Genomic DNA, 22,013 nt, shown 5'->3' with positions numbered 1-22,013 from the left:
CCTTTCCTTTAATGAAAGATGTGAGTACCCTTGCTTGTTGGTAATTAGCCCTGGAAACCTGCCATTTAGAAGGGGTGTGGTGCTTTCCTGGTGGAGGCCAAATCTGAGAAGCTTCATGACCTTTGTTCTTCGGAAGGAAGCTCCCCAAACTTCAGGCCAAAGAGCAGTAAGAAGGGGTTGGGTGAACGCAGTTCCCGCAGGGAATGCCGGAAACCTCAGATACTCCTGAGGGCTGCATTTCTAGAAGCAACGTTCCTCTACCTGAGCCATCTGCTTTAAGATGCCTCCCTAGCACTCTCCGGTCTGGCTTCAGTAGCCCTGTCCAAACCACACCTGTGTGAGTTCAGCCATGGAGGAGCTTGACCAGCAAGGCTCAGTCTCCGCAGTGCTCTCGGGTAGTCGAGAGATTTCTCAGGACGGGTACACTTTGTGTCCCTGCCAAACTGGAGACACACTGTGCACGTAGAGGCTCTGTAGTGTTTAATGACTTTTCTAAGGGAAGCCCACATCCTCCAGGCGAGCTGGTCACAGGCAGTCCCTTGTCAGGACCATGCTCAGAGGGGTGTGTCTGGGTAGCAAGGTGTAGCACCCCAAACAAGCGTGGGCTTGAATTGTGATTCAGTTACTCTCTAGCCATATGACCTCGAATGCGTGACTTAGCCTCTCTGAGCCTTGGTTTCTTCATTTGTTCAATGGGGGTCATAATATATATCTCCTTCAGGCTATCATGTGAGGCTTAAACATGATAAAATGCATCCAGCACCCCCACACGGTGCTTGACCCGGAAGGAGTTATTGGGTTGACTCAGGTACCCTCAGGGCGTCAAGACAGAGGAAGAGCTTTGGTTTTCCCTGAGTTCTGGACAAGGCTGTGGTTTGCAGTTTCACCCTGGAAGAGTTTCCCTTTTCATGAACCCTGCTAGTCATTTGAGACATCAGGAAGAATGAAACTCAAGTATTGACAAGATCTGTGGTTCTCAGATCTGCTTCCCAGGCCACATCAAAGTCTGGGGAGCTTATTATTATAAAAGTACCTATGTCTGTGGGGCTCCCCAGATGGCTCAGTGGTAAAGAATCTGCCTGCCAGTGCAGGAGACGCAGGAGACATGGGTTCGATCCCTGGGTGAGCCCTGGAGGAGGAAAGCCATTTCATTTTCCAGCTTTCTTGCCTGGAAAATCCCATGAACAGAGGAGTCTGGTGGGCTGCAGGCCATGGGGTCGCAAAGAGTCAGACACAACTAAACAACTGAAAACACGCGCTGACCCCCATCAACTCCTTTTAGAGTCAGAATATGGAATAAGCAGACAGGCAGGGGAGGTTTCAACAACTCCCTAAGAGATGTGGATAGATAGTCAGGGCTGGACATCACAGGCTAGATGGGACAAGGCTGGAGTCTAAAGGAGGCAGTCCTGAAGGTCTCCTGTTGAAGTAGAAGAGGTGAGAGAGCTGGTCTGAGGGCCCTAGACTAGGATCCAGGAGCCCCGAGGCACTGAGGACCAGGGGTGACCTTGGGCCAATCGTCTAACATCTCAGAGATTCTGGCCGAGGAGACCTTTCAGCTCTGACAGGTTATTATTTGGAGACTGGGGCTCCGGGGCTCTGCTGTTTGAACCTGCAGAGGGAGTTTGGCCATTGTGATATTTTATTGTTAAGCTCATATCTGCCTCTCTCCCTCCTGGTCACCCTCGCTCCCTTTCTCCTTCCCCATTTCAGGAACTGTGTGCTTTCCACCTTTATTAGGGACCATTAGAGCTTTACAGCTCCAGCAGATTGGGTGGGGCCAGTCACAATAAACAGATTTATAATGGGTATAAACGAGACACCTATAACTGCTGAAAATTAACACTTTCAGGGCCTTTGAGTGGCAGCGTGCCTGCCCAGGCCTTCTGGCCCTGCCCGCTACCGGGGGCATCTTCGCAGTTGGCACCTGTTGGATTGGGCTGGCCGTGAGGCCCAGTGAGTCCTTGCTTAGCAAGGATGGAAAACCTCTGGACAGCATCTCCCATTTGTGAAACATCAGTTCACATGGTGGATACAAAATAGGAGCTTAATTTATCTCGGGATGTCTTAGGGATTGAAACAGAAATGAGCCTTTTCCTCCTTCTTTTTGAGACTCCTATTTCCAGGTGGAGAGTAGGGTTTGCATTCGTACCTGTCAAAGACAGAGAAATAAGCTGAATAAGTCTTACTCTCACCATGAAGAAGGTCGTCCCCGAACCTGCTAAAACTCCAGCTCACCCAGGTGGGAGAGAGACAGATGCTGAGCTTAACATGCATGCCAAGTGAGAGAAACGTGGGCTGTGCTGACATCTAAGCCCTAGTTGGCTTTTTTTCACCACTGAGTTTCCAGCCCACAGCCCCATGCCTGTCACATAGTATACCTTCCATGTGTTTGTGGACTGACAGTATCTCTTCCAGAGAGCTTCCTATCCAAAAGCCTCATACATAAATGCCCTGCTTTATAAGTCTCTTATTCACTTTCAAGCTGAACGTGAAATTACTTTCATTCTATTCATAATGTATATACATATCATTATATAAAGCATATTCTCCCCTTTCTAGAAACAATGTCATTCAGCTCCACCTCCATGAATACTGCTTAACTAAAGTATACAGTTCACCAAAAAAAATCTCTCACTGGTAAACACTACCAGGAAGTTTTCAAAGAACAAGTCATTATTCTTTCTCCCTTAAGTTCTAATTTAGCTTCTCCTGGTTTGGTGTACTAGCTTGGATTACTAGTTCAGGTTAGCTCTACTAGATGACTTCCTTTTTCAAAAAATTTGTATTGGAGTATAGTCGATTTATAATGTGTTAGTTTCAGGCGTACAGCAAAGTGAATCAGTTATATATACATGAAAGAGTGAAAGTGAAAGCCACTCAGTCGTGTCCAACTCTTTGCGACCCCATGGACTATAGAGTCCATGGAACTCTCCAGGCCAGAGTACTGGAGTGGGTAGCCTTTCCCTTCTCCAGGGGATCTTCCCGACCCAGGGATCAAACTCAGGTCTCCTGCCTTGCAGGCGGATACACATCTATTCATTTTTGTAGATTCTTTCCCCATTTAGGCCATTCCAGAGTACTGAGTGGAGTTCCCTGTGCTACACAGTAGGTCTTTATTGGTTATCTGTTCTATATATAGTCGTGTGTATTTGTCAGTCCCAATCTCCTGGTGTATCCCTCCCTCCCACCCCTGGTGACTATAAGTTTGTTGCCTACATCTATAACTCTGTTTCTGGTTTGTAGGTAAGTTCATTTGTACTCTTTTTTTTTTTTTTTTAAAGATTCTACATATAAGTGGTATCATAGGATATGTGTCTTTCTCTGTCCGACGTACTTCACCCTAGATTACTTCCCTTTATCATCTCTTACCAGCATCCCTTGGGGCAAGAAAAGAGCAAGAATCACTCTTCCTGAGTTTCTGTTGAGCTACTGAGGTCTAGAAAAGGGATGGGACTTATTGCCTACCAGTCATCTGGAGAGACAGTAAGGAAACCAGGTAGCTCTCAGGTCTCGGGGTGCTCCCTAAGCACATTGCTGGTGCTCCCGGTCAGTGGGAGCCAGTGATCGTCCGCGTTCCGTGGCCTCAGTGCTCTACACCTGCTGCTCCCTGGTCCAGCCTCCGCGAGCCTGCCGGGTGATCCGGGGCTGTCTGTCGCTGATGATGGTGATGATGATGACAGTGATGCTGGAGCTGCCCTCCACGGCAGCGAGAAAGAGGCTGGGGTCTGGCCGGGCAAGCGTCCCATAATGAGGCAATTCTGACACTTGCCAGGCCTCCGAGGATCTTCTTCTCGGGTATCACCTCCCAGTAGGGTCCTGCGTATGAATAGGTCGCAGTGGAAAACCTCTCTTCTAAGGCAGCTTTATTAGCCCTTCAGTCACAATACAGATTCTGTTTATGGGCCCTCACTTTTATGTGGACACCCAGTGGCTCAGCCTGCTGATGACTTTATGGCCCTCCCCATTCCCACTTCACCAGGAGCGTCATGATTCTCCCCGTCAGCCCAGCTGAGGGGGCCTTTGTTGCAGCCACATTACCCTGCCAGCAAAGGCAGCCTCTCAGAAAGGAAACCCCAGGAGCCAGACTGCGGCAGGCCTCTGTCTGCCCCCACAGCCTTTAGGCCTAACGATGTCCATCGTTAACCCTTCTTAGATTTTCCTTAGACTCCTCTGGAGAAAAAGCCGTTTGAGTTACCCAGGTTTCCATGGTAAATCCCCAGTAATTGATCCTCCTGACCCCCAAATTAACCCAAGGGCCTAAAACTGCATTCTAACATGGCAAGACTAAATTTGGGGTTCCTGCCAGCAGCCTAAACCCTTTAGAAATGGTCAGCCCGTGTTAACAGAGGTGCCTATTCCCACGCTGTTAAAGGCCCCTTGTATATGCTTAGGCCTCAAGAGGCAGGGAAGGATGGGAAGGATGGGGGAGGAAGGGATAGTTAGGGAGGTCGGAACATGGACACACTGCTATATCTGAAACAGACAACCAGCAAGGACCTACTGTCTAGCCCCAGGAGCACTGCTTAATGTTATGTGGCAGCCTGCATGGGATCGGGAGTCCAGGGGAGATGGATACAAGTATATGTGCGACTGATGCCCTTCACTGTCCACCCAGGACTGTCACAACCTTGTTAATCGGCCATTCTGCAATATAAAATAAAACGTTTTTTTAAAAAAAGGAAGTGGGGAATCGGTAGGCTCCCCACAGGCATCCCACTGGCTCTTTCCACTCTGGATAAAGCACTGTCTGGGGTCTCCAGTGGGAAAAGAAGCAGCTTCTGTGTCATACTTACTCCTCAGCACCCCCATTTCGCACCTTCCAACGTGAAGTTGCTGCTGCTGCTGCTGCTGCTGCTGCTGCTGCTGCTGCTGCTGCTGCTAAGTCACTTCAGTCGTGTCCAACTCTGTGCGACCCCATAGACAGCAGCCCACCAGGCTCCCCCATCCCCGGGATTCTCCAGGCAAGAACACATGAGTGGGTTGCCATTTCTTTCTCCAATGCATGCAAGTGAAAAGTGAAAGTGAAGTCGCTCAGTCGTGTCCTACTCCTAGCGACCCCGTGGACTGCAGCCCACCAGGCCCCTCCGTCCATGGGATTTTCCAGGCAAGAGTACTGGAGTGGGGTGCCACTGCCTTCTCCGGTGAAGTTGCTGAAATGCATCAATGCTCTCTCTTCATTTTGATTGTATTTTAATCTCTCTCTCTCCATCTCTCTCACTCCCCCTTCTTCCTCCTTAAAAATACATGTGTCTCATCAACCTCAGAAAACTCAAGATTCAGAAGACTCAAGAGATTCAGAGGATCAGTGATTCCGTTGTCACTTCTCCACTGCTTGGTCAGGGTTGAAGGGCAGGTCATGCGTTCATACGTCATGTCCTCTTATCGAGGGCAGAGCATAGTCTGTGCAAGGTTCTGAGGAAGGAGACTGTGGAGAAGACAGACAAGATCCTGCCCTCATTGGACTTATGTTCCAGTGAGAGATGCAGCCAAGGAACAAGAAAAGAAACCAAGTCATTTCAGACTATTTGTGCATTATCATGGGAGGTTCAGTATGTGTGTGCATGCTAAGTCGCTTCAGTCGTGTCCGACTCTTTGCAACCCCATGGACTGTAGTCTGCCAGGCTTCTCTGTCCATGGGATTCTCCAGGCAAGAATACTGGAGTGGGTCGCCATGCCCTCCTCCAGGGGATTATCCTGCCCCAGGGATCGAACCCGTGTCTCTTATGTCTCCTGCATTAGCAAGCAGGGTCTTTACCGCTAGCGCCACCTGGGAAGCCCTGAGGTTCAGTCTGGGGTCAATGTGTATCTGGGGTCCATGTGGGGCTTTCAGGAAACAGGGAGAGAGGTCGGCTTTAGAATAGCTCTTCTTCGCTGGGAGATCCTAGGTAAGAGGTGGTAAAAATGACTTCTTCCTCTCTGAACCTTGGCTTTCCACTCTGTCCAGTGGGTGTCTGGAACCCAATGAGAAGCAGACCGTGTAAAACACTTACAGGTGTGAGGACCTCTCAGCTTCTCGAGGGTTAGCCCAGGCTTCCACCTGTAATTGCATCTCCAGGCTGGCGTGTTCCCTGCAAACCCTCTGGCGTCTGCCAGCGGAAACCCTCTCTCTGCTAAGGAGCAGGCGTGCTGGCCGAGCTGGGCTTTGTGAGGAGGACAGGCGGAGTTCCTGGCGCCCTGTCCACCTCCCCACCTGGGCCATTTCTCAGGTGCACGCACATTTGCTTCTTTTCTCAGCCAAGATGCTTTTGATAGAAGCCTTTTTCTTTCCTTGGTTACATTTGCTTTGATTTTTATAAGAAAACCAGTTTGTGGGCTTCCCTGAAGTATCACTCAACTTTTACTCCTTGAGTTCAAGAATGTTTACCGTCCCCGCAGGTCTGTCTGTGCTTCTCCTCTTTTGAATTGGACTCCTAACTAAGCCACCTCGGGGAGAAAGAGATCTGGAATTGAAGCCAGCCCCGTGTTTAAATTGCTTTCATCTTGCCTCAGATTTTTACTCCCAGGCTTTCAGATTTTTAATCTCCTCAGCCTTTGGCAAACATCCATCTATATCCTCAGAGAGAAGAAAATGTTAATAACTGGCGATGGTCCTGTGTGAACAGTGAGGAAACTGAGGCAGCAATGCCAGCCTCTTGGAAAGTTTTCATTTATTGAGTTCTCAATTTCAAGCCGGGTGAATTGTTCACATTCTTTCATCCCCAAATGAGTGTCTTAGAAGTTCACCAGTCTGAATAATTTGTGCCTCTGCCTCTCTCCTCAAGAAAGGGAACTCCTCGGGACTTCCCTGGTGGTCCAGGGGCTAAGGCTGAGGTCCCAATGCAGGGGACCGGGGTTTGATCCCTGGTCAGGGGACCAGATCCCACGTGCCACTACTGAGTTCACTTGCCTCAACTCAAGATCCTGCAGGCGGCAACTAAAAATTAAAAAGTGACTCTTCTTTAGGAAAAGGAGGAGAGGATTTATAAGGATGCAGTGCTGGACCCATCAAGACTGGCTTAATTCCTTTCTGTCGCAGCCACCACCCCCGCCAACCCAGTGTGTTTTGACTTCACAAGGAAGACAGCTCTGTCTGCTTATGATTGATGGACATGGTTGTTTCCTTTTTGGAAGCTCTTTCTCCCCTGCACTCTTGCTCCAGCCTGATTTTTCGATTCCCATATCCAGACCCGACAGGGCCGGGCTGCGCTCTGCGTGAGGTTAGGAACACAGGGGAGGAATGTGTGTGACAGGGCCCTGGTCGGTTGAGTAATGTTTACTCTGTTGGTGGCTGGGACGAGCCCTTGAGCTGGCAGAGGTCCACCAGCCAGAGGAACATTCCTGCATTATCAGGGATGGGTGATTGGCTTGGAAATGTCAAGGGTGAAAGGCATCCCACCAGATTCTGGGTGCAGTCACAGACCCCAGTGAGAAGGACCCCCAGGCTTCAGGGTCAAAGGCCACAATGGGGTCAAGCTGAGCCTCTCACTGCCCAGGAGACCCCACCTTTTTGCTTCTTTCTATAAAAGAGCAATTCTGGTCATACTTTCTAAACTGACCGTGCTCTTTTGTTTGCCCAGCATTTCCTTTTCCAGGAAAACCCAGAGCTTTGCTAACTTTATATATTTTTTTTTCTAACTTCATTTTATTCATTTATCATTCTGGCTTCTGAGGAAGGGAGATCTGTGTGCCTAGGTTATGGACGAAAATGTTGAGGCCCAGAAATTGACAGGCCAGGAATCATCAGAAAGTCAAAGCAGAGAGGCAGAGTATGAGTTTAAAGTGGCTGGACACTGGTGCCCAGTTGATTTCTAGAATTGTGGAATTGGGGTCTCAACTGGTTTTTTTTTTTCACCATTTAAAAAAATTGAAGTGAGCTTCCCAGGTGGCTCAGTGGTAAAAAAAACAAACAAGCAATCAGCATGCCAGTGCAGAAGCTGCAGGATACACAGATTCGATCCCCAGGTCAGGAAGAGCCCCTGGAGGAGGAAATGGCAACCCATTCCAGTATTCTTGCCTGGGAAACCCCACGGACAGAGGAGCCTGGCGGGCCACGGGTCCTGGGGTCACAAATAGCTGAACAAGACTGAGTGACCGCACACACGCACAGAAAAACTGACGTATAAAGAACAAAGTTTTGACAAATGGGAGGAGATGGTCAGGTTAGACCCTGCTATTGAGCAGACTACGTGAGACAGAAGATGGGGGGTCAAGAGTAGAGAAAGACGGCACTTTGCCCTAGCTCATCCTGAGCAGCATGGCGCCCTGGCTCTCTGGAGCAACCAGACTCGGCTTTATGCGTCCAGTCTAGACAAGTCCTGTCTACTTTCTTCCTCCTAGAGTTGATGGGATGGAAAAGGAATTGTGGAAAGACTTCGTAAATAAAGGGTACACGGAACAGACAAAAAAAAATTAAGTATAGTTAATTTGCAATTTGGGGTTAGTTTCGGGTGCACAGCAAAGTGATTCAGTAACACATACATATATTCTTTTTCAGTTTTCTCCCCTATAGGTTATTACAAAATATTGGGTATAGTCCCCTGCGCTATTCAGTAGGTCCTTGTTGCTTATCTCATTTGTATTTAGTAGTGTGCGTATGTTAATCCCAAACTCCTAAACTGTTCTTCGAAACTCGTCACAAGAGCTAGATTAGACACGGAGGGCTCTGTTGGGGGAGTTCTAAGCTCCTGAGGTGCTGGTATGGAAAGTTCCTGTGGTTAATTACACCCTAGGCAGCTCCTCCCCAGGGTCCTCCTGACAGGCAGTTGCATCCATCTTTGAAGACAGGGGCGCATTCAGTTCTCTAGAACCCGACATACCCATCATAAAAACCACCGTGCTTTGCAAGGTCACACAATAAAATTGCAGTGCTTATGGGAAAAAATAGGGTTAAGGGCACAATACTCAAAAACTTCGTCAGTGACACCTTTTAAAAAAGATAAGAGTCTAATAAAAGAACATTAGCAGTTTTACACCTGTTAAATGCTTAGGAAATACATAAACGCTGTACAACAATAAATATGGCACTCTACCTTGAGAAAGTTCTGAAGTTTGCCTATTGAAGTGGGTGTCAGAAGCGGCGAAGCTGGTGAATTATTGAGGTGGTGGGCAGAGACTTATCTGAAATCGGAAGGAGAGTTGTAACTTCAAATGATGTGGACGGATGTGGCTATGCACGTGCAGTGAACTGACGTGTTTGAAGGGTGTGAGAGTGTGTGTGTGTGCACGCGTGCATGTAGTGTATTCCTGTGTGAATGGATAAACAAGCTCCTACTGTTTAGCTCAGGGAACTCTACTCAATATCCTGGGATAACCCAGAATGGAAAATAATACAGAAAAGAATGTATATAATTAAGTCACTTTACTGTACAGCAGAAATTAACAGAACGCTGTAAATCAATGATACTTCCATTTAAAAAAAAAAAAAAAAGCTTTTGAAAAGACTGTAGGGTTTTTCTATTGTGGCTCCATTCAGCTGGATGCAGATTTCTGAAATTGATGTTACACTCAAGTTATTCCTTAATATATCAATAGAATTGAAGCCCATCCTCGTGTGTGTGTTAGTTGCTCAGTCGTGTCCGACTCTGCGACCCCCTGGACTGTAGCCCGCCACCAGGCTCCCCTGTCCATGGGATTCTCCAGGCAAGAATACTGGAGTGGGTAGCCATTCCCTTCTCCAGGGGATCTTCCCAACCCAGGGATTAAACCTGGGTCTCCTGCATTGTAGGCAGATTCTTTACCATCTGAGCCACCAGGGAAGCCCAGAGTCAATCCATACTTTTGTTTAATTTGGCCTTGCCACAAAGCTTGCGAGATCTTAGTTCCCCAATCAAGGATTGAACCCACGCCCTGGATAGTGAAATCACAGCGTCCTAACCACTGGACTGCCAGGGAATTCCCCCAATCCACACTTTTAGTACCAATATTAGCACAGCACTGACTGTATTTTGTCCTTCTGCCAGAAGGGATGCTCCCATGTTCTGGGGCTGGGATGCTCAAAGCGCCTGAGGGCTTATTCTCTCATTCAGGAAATATTCACACATCAGCTGCTCTGCTAGGCCCTGAGGATGCACGAATGAGTAAAAAGTCATCTCTTCCTTAAAGAGAGAGAGAGAAGGAAACATATCATCCAAGCATTTCTGTGCAGGTGACCAGCCTCTGCTGTCAGAGTCACCACTGCATGTAGAATACAAAGGACAGAACAGACAACTACCAGGATGAATCAAGGAGAGCTTCACAGAAGAGGTGACATTTAGCCTGCTTAAAGGATGGGGCATGGGGAAGAAGGGAAGAACATTCCAGACACAGGGAACAGCATAAGCAAAGGCATGGAGGCAGGAGATGGCAGGGTTCTGACATGACTGTCTGGGATGTGGTGACAGATGATACAAGTAAGGCAGAGTAGAGTCATCATGGCCCAATTCTGACAGTCTCAGGCGTAGGGGCTTTTCCAGGAGGGAGTGAAGAGCAGTGTTAAGTGTCCAAACAGGGCAGTGCGATGGTGCCGTTTCGTTCTAGAAAGAAATCCCGACGTGCAGCAATGTGAAGAGTGCCCTGGAGATGGGTGTGTGTGCAGGAGTGCAGGGCGTGGAGAGGGGCTGGCTTCTGAAACCATAGGCTTGCAGCCATGCTGCATAGAAATCAAGTGACTTGTCTCTGTCCCACATGCTGTTGGCAATCCAGAAACAGCATCATCTCCCATGATGCTGAGGACCGGAAACAGGCGGGAGTAGACACCTCCTCACCAAGGCCTCAGGGATGTCTCTCAGTTCAGTTCAGTTCAGTCGCTCAGTCGTGTCCGACTCTTTGCGACCCGATGAATCGCAGCACACCAGGCCTCCCTGTCCATCACCAACTCCCGGAGTTCACTCAGACTCATGTCCATCAAGTCAGTGATGCCATCCAGCCATCTCCTCCTCTGTCATCCCCTTCTCCTCCTGCCCCCAATCCCTCCCAGCATCAGGGTCTTTGCCAGTGAGTCAACTCTTTGCATGAGGTGGCCAAAGTACTGGATGTCTCTAGATACCAGAATTTGCTGCTGGACACACTTGCTGTGGTTCTTAGGGCCAGTGAGGGGGATGTGGACAGTTAACTGAATTGAAACCAGGAATTGAGTGGAAAATACGTGGCCACTCTCTGGCCTTCTCATTGCTCCTGTGGGAGCTCTGTGGCTATCTGCCTGGCACCTTTAGCCAGCCACTGTTAAACCAGAGCATCATATGTTCATTTTCAGAGAAGGGAAGATGCCATTCCACTTCTTCCAGGCTTCCTGCCACAGTGCCTGGCACAGAATAGGTGCTCAATGAAGTTCTGAGTTCTGTAAACTCAATCTTCCTAAAAATGCCTTTTAGACAAAGACCATCTCCCCACAGGAGGAACAGATGTGTCTTGAGTAACTGTTATATGCCAAACATGATCTGGGCAATTTCACAGCCATTAACACATCCTGTCTTTTCCCCAGTGACTGAAGAGAGTGTTAACAATAAAGAAACCAAAGATCAGAGAGGTTAAGTAATTCCCCCAAGGTCACACAGCTCTTATGTGGTAGAATCAGGATCTAAACCTCGGTCACCTGGCACCAGAGCCTATTCTACTTTGGTTTTCCTTTCGAGCCCTCTTCTGAGTTTGTGAAATACACAAGGACCTGGCCTCTCCATCCTCTAAGAAGAACACATGGCTGGTCTTGCCGGGGGCAGAGACCTTGTGATATTACCCTTCACCTCGGCATCCCCTTTTAAGGCAGCTGGCTCATTACGGCCTCCCTCTCAGGAGCCTGAGTGATTGCCAAATTCCTGGTGAGAGAAGCATCAGCAGGAAAAGTTACAGGTGCCCGTGGAGCAGGTTGTTGCAATATTTGATTATCCATTTGGCTGTTACAGAAAAATTCTTAACTGTAATTGATGTTTGTTGCTGTAATAGTATATCGCCTGTATTTCTACCTCTAGTAATGGGCTTTATGTGCTAGATTTTAATATCCTTGAGCCTGGGCAAGTGTACGTGCGTACTAAGATGCTTTAGTCACGTCTGATTCTTTGCAACCCTATGGACGGTAGCCTACCAGGCTTCCCTGTCCATGGGATTCTCCAGGCAAGAATACTGGTGGGTTGCCATGACCTCCTCCAGGGGATCTTGCCGACTCAGGTATTGAACCCCAGTCTCTTATGTTTCCTGGGTGGGCAGGTGGGTTCTTTACCACTGTGCTGGGCTTAGTCACTCAGTCGTGTCTGACGCTGCGACCCCATCGACAGCAGCCTGCCAGGCTCCTCTGTCCGTGGGATTCTCCAGGCAAGAATCCTGGAATGAGTTGCTCTGCCCTCCCCTGGGGTCTACCACTAGCGCCACTATTGGTAGAGGTATTTCTACCTCTAGAAATGGGCTTTATGTGCTACGTTTTAATATCCTTGAGCCTGAGCAAGCGTGCAAGTCTTTTTAAAAGAAACATGGTTTCCTTGCACAGAACTGATCAGTTTTGAAAGATCAAAATAAATGTCCTTAAAGTGGTCTTTGTAGGTGTGAAACAAATGGCGAGACTTTGAACCCTCTTAGCAGTGGGTTTCCTGGTGGCTTAGACAGGAAAGAATCTGCCCGCAATGCAGAAGACCCAGGTTCAGTCCTTAGGTCGGCAAGATCCCCTGGAGAAGGAAATGGCAACCCACTCCGTCTGGAGAGAGCCTGGCGACGGGCTACAGTCCATGGGGTCGCAGAGAGTCCGACACGACTGAGCGACTAACACTTTCACTCTTGGCATATGGTATTGAAATAAGTCTGCTTCATTTATCGGGTCATGTTCATGCTCTGATTTTATTACTTGTATCTATCAATAAATATTGTGATATTTGAAAAAAATCACCTGCTTCCCATCCCACTTGGCAGTGGTAAAAGCCCCTCCTGCCCCCTACACCAAACCAGGCAGTCCTCTGACTGAGAGCTGAAGTGGGGCTGGAGCTCACCCAAAACACTGATGGCAGAGCTGAGCTCAAAACAGAGATCCCCTAGTTCCCAGCCAGACACTGTCTCTTAACCAGAGGTCCTTCAAGGAGGGTGCGGAGGTGTAGGCCCACCTGCTTTTCGAGAGAGCACCTCCCTGTTACATTTCTCCCATAATGAAGTTCTGCTAGGGGAGAAAACGAGGACTGCAAAGCGCCGCAGCCTTGGGCTATACCGCCTGGATTCTAACAAATGGCTCTCGCCTCCCTCCTGCCAGGCTCCCATGTAAAGCAGGCTTTTGTTTCCTGTGGATACCTTTAGTTAATTATTTTTAAATAAATAATTATGTAGCCTGGGGGTAGGGGAGAAGTCTCCCCGTAACCCATATTTGATTGTCTGAGGACTGGCCCTCTTCCTTCAGCCAAATTAAATAGGGGAAAGCGAGCGTCTGTTTGACTTGAGACCAAATCGATGATGGGGACAAGCTGGGAGGTGAAAACACACCTGACTCCCCGCGTTATCACTACACTCTCAGGAGCAGAGCATCTTGGGGAGGTAAATAGCTGGTCAGGGAGTCAGAGGAAGTGGGAGAAAAGCAGGGTGAAGTCCATTTTCTCTGAAAGGAAAGAACAAGAGGGCAGGGGCAGGTCTCCCTCCCAAGTTGCTTCCAGGACGAAGCATCAGTGGTTGCAGCAAAGTCAGATTCTTTGGGAATGATTCTCCATGGGAAGGTAATTCCATTCAGGACTTAGAATCTACCCTCCATTGTCCAGAATTCTGGAGTCTTAGGACAAATATCTTTGAGTCCACCCCTACACCAGCTCCCCTCCTGTAGGATCCCAAGCCATGGGTGCTATTTATTTGACATTCTACGAGGAGTTTCCTAGATGTTATTTCTGATCCAGACTAGCCATATTAAGGAAGTGATCTCTTCATTTTACGAGAGGAAACTGAACCACAGAGAGAGAAGTGATTTCCCCAAGATCACACATCTGTTAAGAGCAAAGTTAGGATGGAAATCCAAGTTTGTCCCGCTCCAGAGCACACAGTCTTCCATTAGCCCTCCTCGTTAGAAAACCCTTCCTTTTATTGATTTGAAATCTGCCTCCCCCCTTTTCCTGTGGGCCCAGCTGCCTACTGAGCTCACAAAGTTTCAGATCTCTCTTCTCCTAGGTAAGCATCCTGCTGGGAACCCAGGGGCAGATATGAGCGGAGCAAAAGGACCTAATTTAACCCAGTGGGATGGAGTGGAGGGTAGTGGTGATGAGACCTAGGCACTGCAGATGGGTGCAGAGGCAGACAGACAGGACGGGGCAGGCGATGTTGGTTTGGAGACGTGGAGGTCTTCCTTTATCCCTTTGAACTTCATGGCCCCTGTTCCCCCTAAAATATAGTGCCCCAGCCCTATAACTACTGAATTCCAGTGTTGTCCTGCTGCTGACACCACCTCCATCAGCAGCCCCTTGAATCAGAGGAAACCACCAACAGAAGAAGCACACACACAGAACACGCATCAAACTGCTTTGTAGTCGGAGAAGCTGCTCTTGAAGGTTAGACTCCTGCCCTAGCGTGTGTTTGTTTTCTCCCCACCCTTCTTAAGCTCTAGGTCATCTCAGCCTTGGGGAACGTCCTTCGAACAATCCAAGGAAAACTGGTTTGGGTCTCCTCTTGGCAAGCTCCGTCTTGGTGAATTACAGGCTGCTGGTTATGGCAGCCCTGCCTGGCTCCCAGGGGGACTTTTGTAGCCTCCTCGAGCAGGTGCGGGGGGCTCCCCTGGAGGCCAGAGGCAGGGCAGGGGGTGAGCGGACCAACAGAACTTGTATGCTTGATGCAGTGATGTTCCATCCTGGGGGACTGGGCGGAAGGAGAAATGAAGGAGAATTTGGCCCTCTGTGCCAAATGATTCCTTAGGTATCTGGTCTCTGTCTCTTGCAGGTAGGAACAGGGTCCCCTAAACCTTTCTGTCAAATCCAAGGCAGCAAATAAGAACGTGGTCTTTCTCAGCTTTGAGCTTAGGGCAGGATGGCCTGGCTTCCCCATCGGCTTTGTCTCGGGCTGTTTCAGGGGCACAACAAACAGGACTTGAACTCTGCACACTGGCTCCAGGTTCTCTTCCCACTTCAGCTTCCTCCAGTTGCTGGGTCTCTGCCCAGCACTGTCCCTTTCCTGAACACAGACTCGCATTTTGGTTCCTGAGCGAGAGGGAGAGTCAGAGCAGCGAGGCTGCAACATGCTTGCTTCTCCCCTCCCTTGCAGACCAAACAGCAGTGGTCTACTAGGCACTCACTTCCTGCCTATGGGTGCTGCCTGCCCCACCTCTGGGCAGACACGCCTTCTCCTGGGCCCTGGGAGTCAGCCAAAGGGGACCCCACTGAAGGAATGTGAGTTCCAGGACCAGAGAGTCCTAGCTACAGCCCGGGCCCCGTTCTGCGCTGCTGGTGTCCCATCGGTCACTGGGCCTTGGCCACAATGGTGGTACACAGAATGATGCATTTTGTTATGGCCCTTACAAGGGTCACGGCTTCCCTGATAGCTCAGTTGGTAAAGAATCCGCCTGCAATGCAGGAGACCCCCAAGTCTATTCCTGGGTCGGGAAGATCCACTGCAGAAGGGATAGGCTACCCATTCCAGCATTCTTGGGCTTCCCTTGTGGCTCAGCTGGTCAAGAATCTGCCTGCAATGCAGGAGACCCCCAAGTCTATTCCTGGGTCGGGAAGATCCACTGCAGAAGGGATAGGCTACCCATTCCAGCATTCTTGGGCTTCCCTTGTGGCTCAGCTGGTCAAGAATCTGCCTGCAATGCAGGAGACCCCCAAGTCTATTCCTGGGTCGGGAAGATCCACTGCAGAAGGGATAGGCTACCCATTCCAGCATTCTTGGGCTTCCCTTGTGGCTCAGCTGGTCAAGAATCTGCCTGCAATGCAGGAGACCCCCAAGTCTATTCCTGGGTCGGGAAGATCCACTGCAGAAGGGATAGGCTACCCATTCCAGCATTCTTGGGCTTCCCTTGTGGCTCAGCTGGTCAAGAATCTGCCTGCAATGCAGGAGACCTGGGTTCGATCCCTGGGTTGGGAAGATCCCCTGGGGAAGGGAAAAGGCTACCCACTCAAGTATTCTGGCCTGGAGAATGCCATGGACTACAGTCCATGGGTCACAAAGAGTTGGACACGACGGAGCCATTTCACTTTCAAGGGTCGCTGGGCCAGGGCCTCTCTGTAAAACCTGTCAGCTCATACTCTGCAGCCCTCCATAGCCAAGCAATGCCAGGGAAACATGTCTAAAAGGCATTTTGAAGAGCAAAAGAAATACTCCAGCTGGGAAGGGAAAGCCCCTAAAACCTAAAAGCACTGTGCAGAAACAACAAGAAGTAGAATCCATTCACTTGTTCATTCATTCATTTGACGTGTTTACCTTGTGAAGAGAAGGGGCTGGGCTTCCCAGGTGGCTCAGTGGTAAAGAATCTGTCTGCCAGTGCAGGAGACACAGGTTCAATCCTTGGATCAGGAAGGTCCCCTGGAGAAGGAAAGGGCAACCTCCTCCTTGGAGAGGCAACTTGCTTGGAAAATCCCATAGATAGAGGAGCCCAGCAGGCTATAGTCCGTGGAGTCGCAAAAGAATCAAACATGACCTAGCAAGTAAACAACAACCACCAAGAGAATACAGCAAGGAACAAAACACAGAATAAAAACATGCTGCCCTCATGGAGCTTCCATTCCAGACTTCAAGCAGAGGCCCAGCCACCTCTGCCCTGGAGAAAGACAGCTGATATGTCTCACAGACAGGCAGGGGAAAGAAGGCAGTGTTTTCCCTCCTTGTTGGGTACCCTAGGAAACAGGTGATCCTGGGGGGTCAGGTGGCACTAATATTCCGCTCTTGGGTCTGCCTTGTTTTGCAGGAGTGCGCTACAGCCAGCAGGGAAGCAATGAGGTCACTTCCTCCTCAACAATCAGTCACCATGGCAACAGCGCCATGGTGACTAGCCAGTCGGTTTTACAGCAAGTCTCTCCAGCCAGCCTGGACCCGGGCCACAATCTCCTCTCACCTGATGGTAAAATGGTGAGTACACCTGGGCCATTGTAGCTCTGGAGCTGATAAGATAAGAGGCAAAAACAAACACAACTTCTCACAAGGCCTGCCTGAAACAATGAACCATTGTAGCCCCACAGGGGAGAATGGGGGCCGTCCAGAGTTGGAACGGAAAGGGAGAGCCAGTGACCCAGCCCCCGGCGGGTGGAAGAGGTGTTCGGTTTGAACCCAGCCAATAAATCTGACAGAGCCCTGCTCTCATTTTATTGATTGAATGCCTCATAAAGGAGCAAGCCGGGTGGGACCCTGTTTGTTTTGGGGCTGCCAGTGACATTTAAGCTGATAAAAATGTTCATTCATCCCCACCCCCCCTCAACCAACCCAGGGCCTCCAAAGCCAGATTTTTTTACGCAGGGAGCACCTCACTTTGAAACAAGCCCCTCCACCCCGCCTTTCTCTTCAGCACTCCCCTGATGCTGCCCAGGAGGGTGAGTGAAGTCAGGATTGAGTGGGTGGCAGGAGGTGGTGAAGCTTCTGGCCCTGGGGTTTTAAAGGCCACTGGGCGCCCGTGAAGATCATAACACAGAACGGTGTGTGGGGTGGGGCAGTGCTTACTGGGGGGAAAGTGGGAAACACCGACTTTGAAGTTTGCAATGACCGGGTTCCAATCCCAGCTCCGGCACTTAATAGCCATGTAGCCTTGGCCAGGTTCTAAGCTCTTTCTTTCTCGTCTATAAAACATGGGTAATAACACTAGGGTTGTTGGCGGAACAAATATGATAACATGAGAGGTACTCAGCACTGTGTTTGGGATGGTAAATATTCAGTGAATGACAGCATGGTGGTTCTTAGGTGAATATCAGTATTATTTTCCCCTCAATGACGTTTTCTCTACCAGTAGCCACAGCCTACCCTCTCAGATGTCAGCTGAGCACCCCGGTGAGGAATAGTCTAGTTGATGCTGAGTTTTCAAGGTTCTAAGCCGCAAGCAACACCTGCGCACCCCGGGGAGGGTGGCTTCCGAGACAACACGAGTGGGACGACACTGGGAAGGGTAGGGCGTGGAAAACTTGATTCTTCGGGTTATGCTCTGTGTTTCGGGGGAGGGAGGAGCTGCGGATTCCCGGCTTCCGAGCCTGAGATGGCGCCCTGCACCCTCCAGGGGTCTGACCCAGAGGCATGTGGGGGGCAGGGCAGGGAAGCGAGGCCATTTTAGACCTTGACGTGTGCACCGTGTAGGCAACGCAGGACTGGTGAGTCACAGGTGACTGAGTCCCCAGCTCCCTGGAGAAAAAACAAAGTGTAGTTTCCTAGGGGAGTGCCAACTCTGGTCTGGGGAATCTGAGCCGATGGCTTCCTGGTTGTGGGCTCTGCAACAGGAGACAAAGATGCTTCCATAGGCATTTTGCAGCCCCCTTGTCCACCCCTCATCCCTTAAGCTTCTTCTTTGGCTGCCTCGTGAGACCCAAGGATTGCCCAGGCTTCCCCGGAGGAGGGGGGGCCCTCGAGGAAGAGATCATGGCTTCCCAGTGGAGGACGTGGAGGGAGACCTCTCCTGTTGCTTGAAGGTCCTTGGTGGTTCCCTGTGAGCCCTTCTTTCCTTCCTCCTGAGAAGCAAACGGCCTCGCCCAGGCTGGGGCGCTGCACAGGCAGCCTCAGGACACGCTCTTTTCTTCCTCTTCTGCTCGACAGCGCCCTAATGGGCAGTCTGTTATTGGATTGATGATTGACCAGGACAGCACACCTCAACGTTAGCAAACACCTGGAAGCTTGTTTGCAGTGACCAGCTTTTCACTAGTTTCCAACACCCTGGCTCGTATGTTATGTCACTATCGCTGGATGCCCAAATTCAGGAGTCTGTTTTTGGTTAATATGTAATGAGCCCATCACAGATCTTGGTCCACTAAAGACAGGAGTGGAGAGGATGGTTAAAAATAACGCCAGCAAGGGAGCCAGTGTGCCCACGTCTGGGGCTGTGTTGTTTATCAGCCGAAGGATGGACGTTGCCTAATTTCAGTTTCCTCATCTGGAAAATGGGGGATAACAATGCCTGCGTCATTGGGGTGGGGCGAGGATTGCTTGTAATTCTGCTGTTTTGGGGGTGAGCCCCAGCCAGGGAATGACAGTCTCCGTGTGCTGACTTCAAGTAGAAGGTGCATTTGAAATCATCCCCCAGGGATTGGTTTTGGAAACAAGGGTGACCCATTTGAGCTTTCTTTTGCACTCCAGGGACCCCATCCCATTCCCGAGTGACACATGTCCACAAAGAGCTGGCCAGCTTTCAGGTTGCAGTCTGCGAGTTTTGAACCTTGTGTTTTAGAAAAGCACACACCGGATACTCTCACGGCATCAAAGCAACAGACCCCCATGGTGAAAAGCTCAGCCCTAAAGGCAGATCGCCTGCCCTTCATGGCCAATGTACCGCTTGCGCACATTTCTTAATTTCTCCGAACTTCCGTTCCCTTGTCTGCCAAGGAGGGGTAACAGTATCAACCTCATAAGCAGTAGGCATGTGAACCACGCAGCAAAGGACTGCAGAAGGCAACGCTGATACCACCCAGACTCTCCCGATTACGCTGTGAGGATGGTGACTGATACTCTTGGCAGCTCCCTGTCTTCCATCAGTCCTGGAGGCGAAGAGGTGATGGTTGCACTTTATTCATTTTTTTACGTCATTTTTTTAATGACATTCATTTTTTTCTCTCTCTCTTTTTTTTTTAATGTGGATCATTTTTAAAGTCTTTATTGAATTTGTTACCTTATCTTTTTTTTTTTTTTTTTTTTTGGCCTCGAGGCACCTGGGATCTTAGTCCCCTGACCAGGGATGGAACCCGCAACCCCTGCATTAGAAGGGGAAGTTTTAACCACTGGACCACCCAGGGAGTCCCAATGGTTGCATTTTAGAGTAGGAAGGAACTTGACCAAGGTGACCGCCCATATAGGAAGGAGATAGAATTTGGGGGTCCAGCAAAACTGGGTTTGAATTCTGGCTTCCTTGCTTGCTAGTCAGGTGACACAGAGCTTCTCTCTCAACTCTTTTGAGGCTCAGTTTCCTTATTCTGTGGCAGTGGTTTAGTTGCTCAGTCGTGTCCAACTCTTGCCACACCATGGACTGTAGCCCGCCAGGCGCCTCTGTCCATGGGATTCTGCAGACAATACTGGAGAGGGTTGCCATTCCCTTCTCAGGGGATCTTCCCGACCCAGAGACTGAACCCTGGTGTCCTGCATTGCAGGCAGATTTTTTACCACTGAGCCACACGGGAAGCCCTTCTTAATCTGCAAAACAGGGCAATGATCATAATGCCTTCCTACATGTGTCCTTATCTATTGAGGACAATCAGTGAAAGCACTTTGGAAATGTTAAGGCTGGGGGCGGGGCACAGAGGCTCAAGGAGGCGGGGCTAAATGAGCACTTACAGCTGAGTCACACTGTTGCAAAGCAGAAAGCAACACAGCATAGCAAAGCAAGCATCCTCCGACTGAAAAGAGAATTCTGCTTTACACGCATGGTTTAAAGAAAAGCAACACTAAAGCCATACATGTTTTGTTTTTATTATCGGCACCTACTTTTCTCTTTCACCATTGAAACCAAACATTGAAATGGCAGAGATTACAGTCACTCCATTCACTTTCTGCAAAGGACTGCATTACTCAAGAGCGTCTGAAGGCAGGTCACTGATTTTTTTTTTTTTTTTAATGACTCTGACATTTTGAAAAACAAGTCCGGCAAACAAGCTGGTTCTCTCTTGTTTGATGTGGTCAGAATTCCTTCTTGGTCACGTGCCCCCTAACTCACAACGTGATGCTCATTTTAAAAACACAAACAAACCTGTTTGAGGGTTTTTTTTTTTCCTTTCTTTTTCAAATTCACTTTGGAAGCTATGGGATTGATCAGAAGGGTAGGCAGGAGATAGTGTCTTCCAGGGGTACTGGTGTGAGAGCTATAATCTGAGGAGCTCTGGGTCACAAGGAAAAGGTGACTCAAATATCTGATGTATGTATCCCAACCCTAAGCCACCTGTGAGCATTCCTGGTGCCATCAAGAATGTCTGGGTTAGTTCAGAGTGAGGGGGGAACAGTCCTTTCTTAGTAATAATTTTTAAAATTATTTTAAAACCACAAAAAGTAAGCTACTTAATCATGAATAAAAGTATGTTGTGTGTATGTGTGTGTTGTGTATGTGTGTGTGTGTAAAACTGAAAGCTCCTTGTAATTCATGGGGAACTAGTAGAAGTGTTTCTGATAACAGAGAATCAAATTAAGCATGTCTATTACATCCGTTACTGGTTAATACTATTCAGAAAGTTCTAACCCATGCAATATGACACGTAGACGTATTACCACTAGCAAGGAGACCTTTTTAGCATTATATGCTTGTAATGCCATTATATATACATTCGGGAAAATGATAGTCATTAAGGAAAAGACACTATCAGGCATAAATGAAAGGATTCAATCCTTAATAAAAGGAATCAGACTGGCCGTGGATAAAATACACAGAACTCAGTAGCTTTCTCTTACTAATCTATCGTTAAAATATAATGATGAAACAGAGTGGGAGTACCTGGGACCAAGCCTTATTTAGTAGCTTTGTCATTACGATAGTAGCTCCTTGAAAGAAAAAAAGGGGGGGTTGTTTGTTTGTTTTAATGTATAGTAGAGATTTGGGAAAAGCAGAGAAGCCCAATAATGGATAATGACTGATCTCCCCCAGACAGACCGTAGTAATAATTGCAGGGGAAGAGCCCTCTGTAAAAAGTAAGAACTTGAATTTTAGAGTCAGACAGACCTAGGTTGGAATACCAGAGGTTTCACTGATTAGGTTGTTGGTTCTCAGGTAATATGCATGTCTACTCTGAGTCTGTTTTTTCGTTCATGAAATGGGAATGGCAGAAGCATCTGCCTCGTGGGCATAGTGAGGTTAGTGAGTTAATCCATGAGTAGTATGTCCCAGATCCTGTACTCAGTGAAAGCTTCCATGTGCTCTAGGCTCTAGACCTGGGCCCTAATCTGCTACACTAGGGAATCCCATGGAGAAGGAAATGGCAACCCACTCCAGTGTTCTTGCCTGGAGAATCCCG

The 22,013-nt window shown here is 48.9% G+C and overlaps 1 protein-coding gene across 4 annotated transcripts in view; it reads left to right on the top strand.

Moving 5' to 3' along the window:
* The window catches only part of HNF1B (HNF1 homeobox B), a 63,989-nt gene that overhangs the window by 22,586 nt on the left and 19,390 nt on the right, over nucleotides 1-22,013 (top strand). For all 4 annotated transcript variants that reach the window (XM_018064202.1, XM_018064200.1, XM_018064199.1 and 1 more), the window contains exon 5: nucleotides 16,802-16,962. In XM_018064202.1, coding sequence (XP_017919691.1) covers nucleotides 16,802-16,962 — 161 coding nt within the window. The remainder of the gene's footprint in view (nucleotides 1-16,801; nucleotides 16,963-22,013) is intronic.

This window comes from Capra hircus, chromosome 19 (assembly GCF_001704415.2).
Source record: "Capra hircus breed San Clemente chromosome 19, ASM170441v1, whole genome shotgun sequence".
Lineage (NCBI taxonomy): Eukaryota > Metazoa > Chordata > Mammalia > Artiodactyla > Bovidae > Capra > Capra hircus.
Note: the sequence above shows the minus strand (reverse complement) of the source record. Positions and strands in the feature narration are given on the sequence as shown.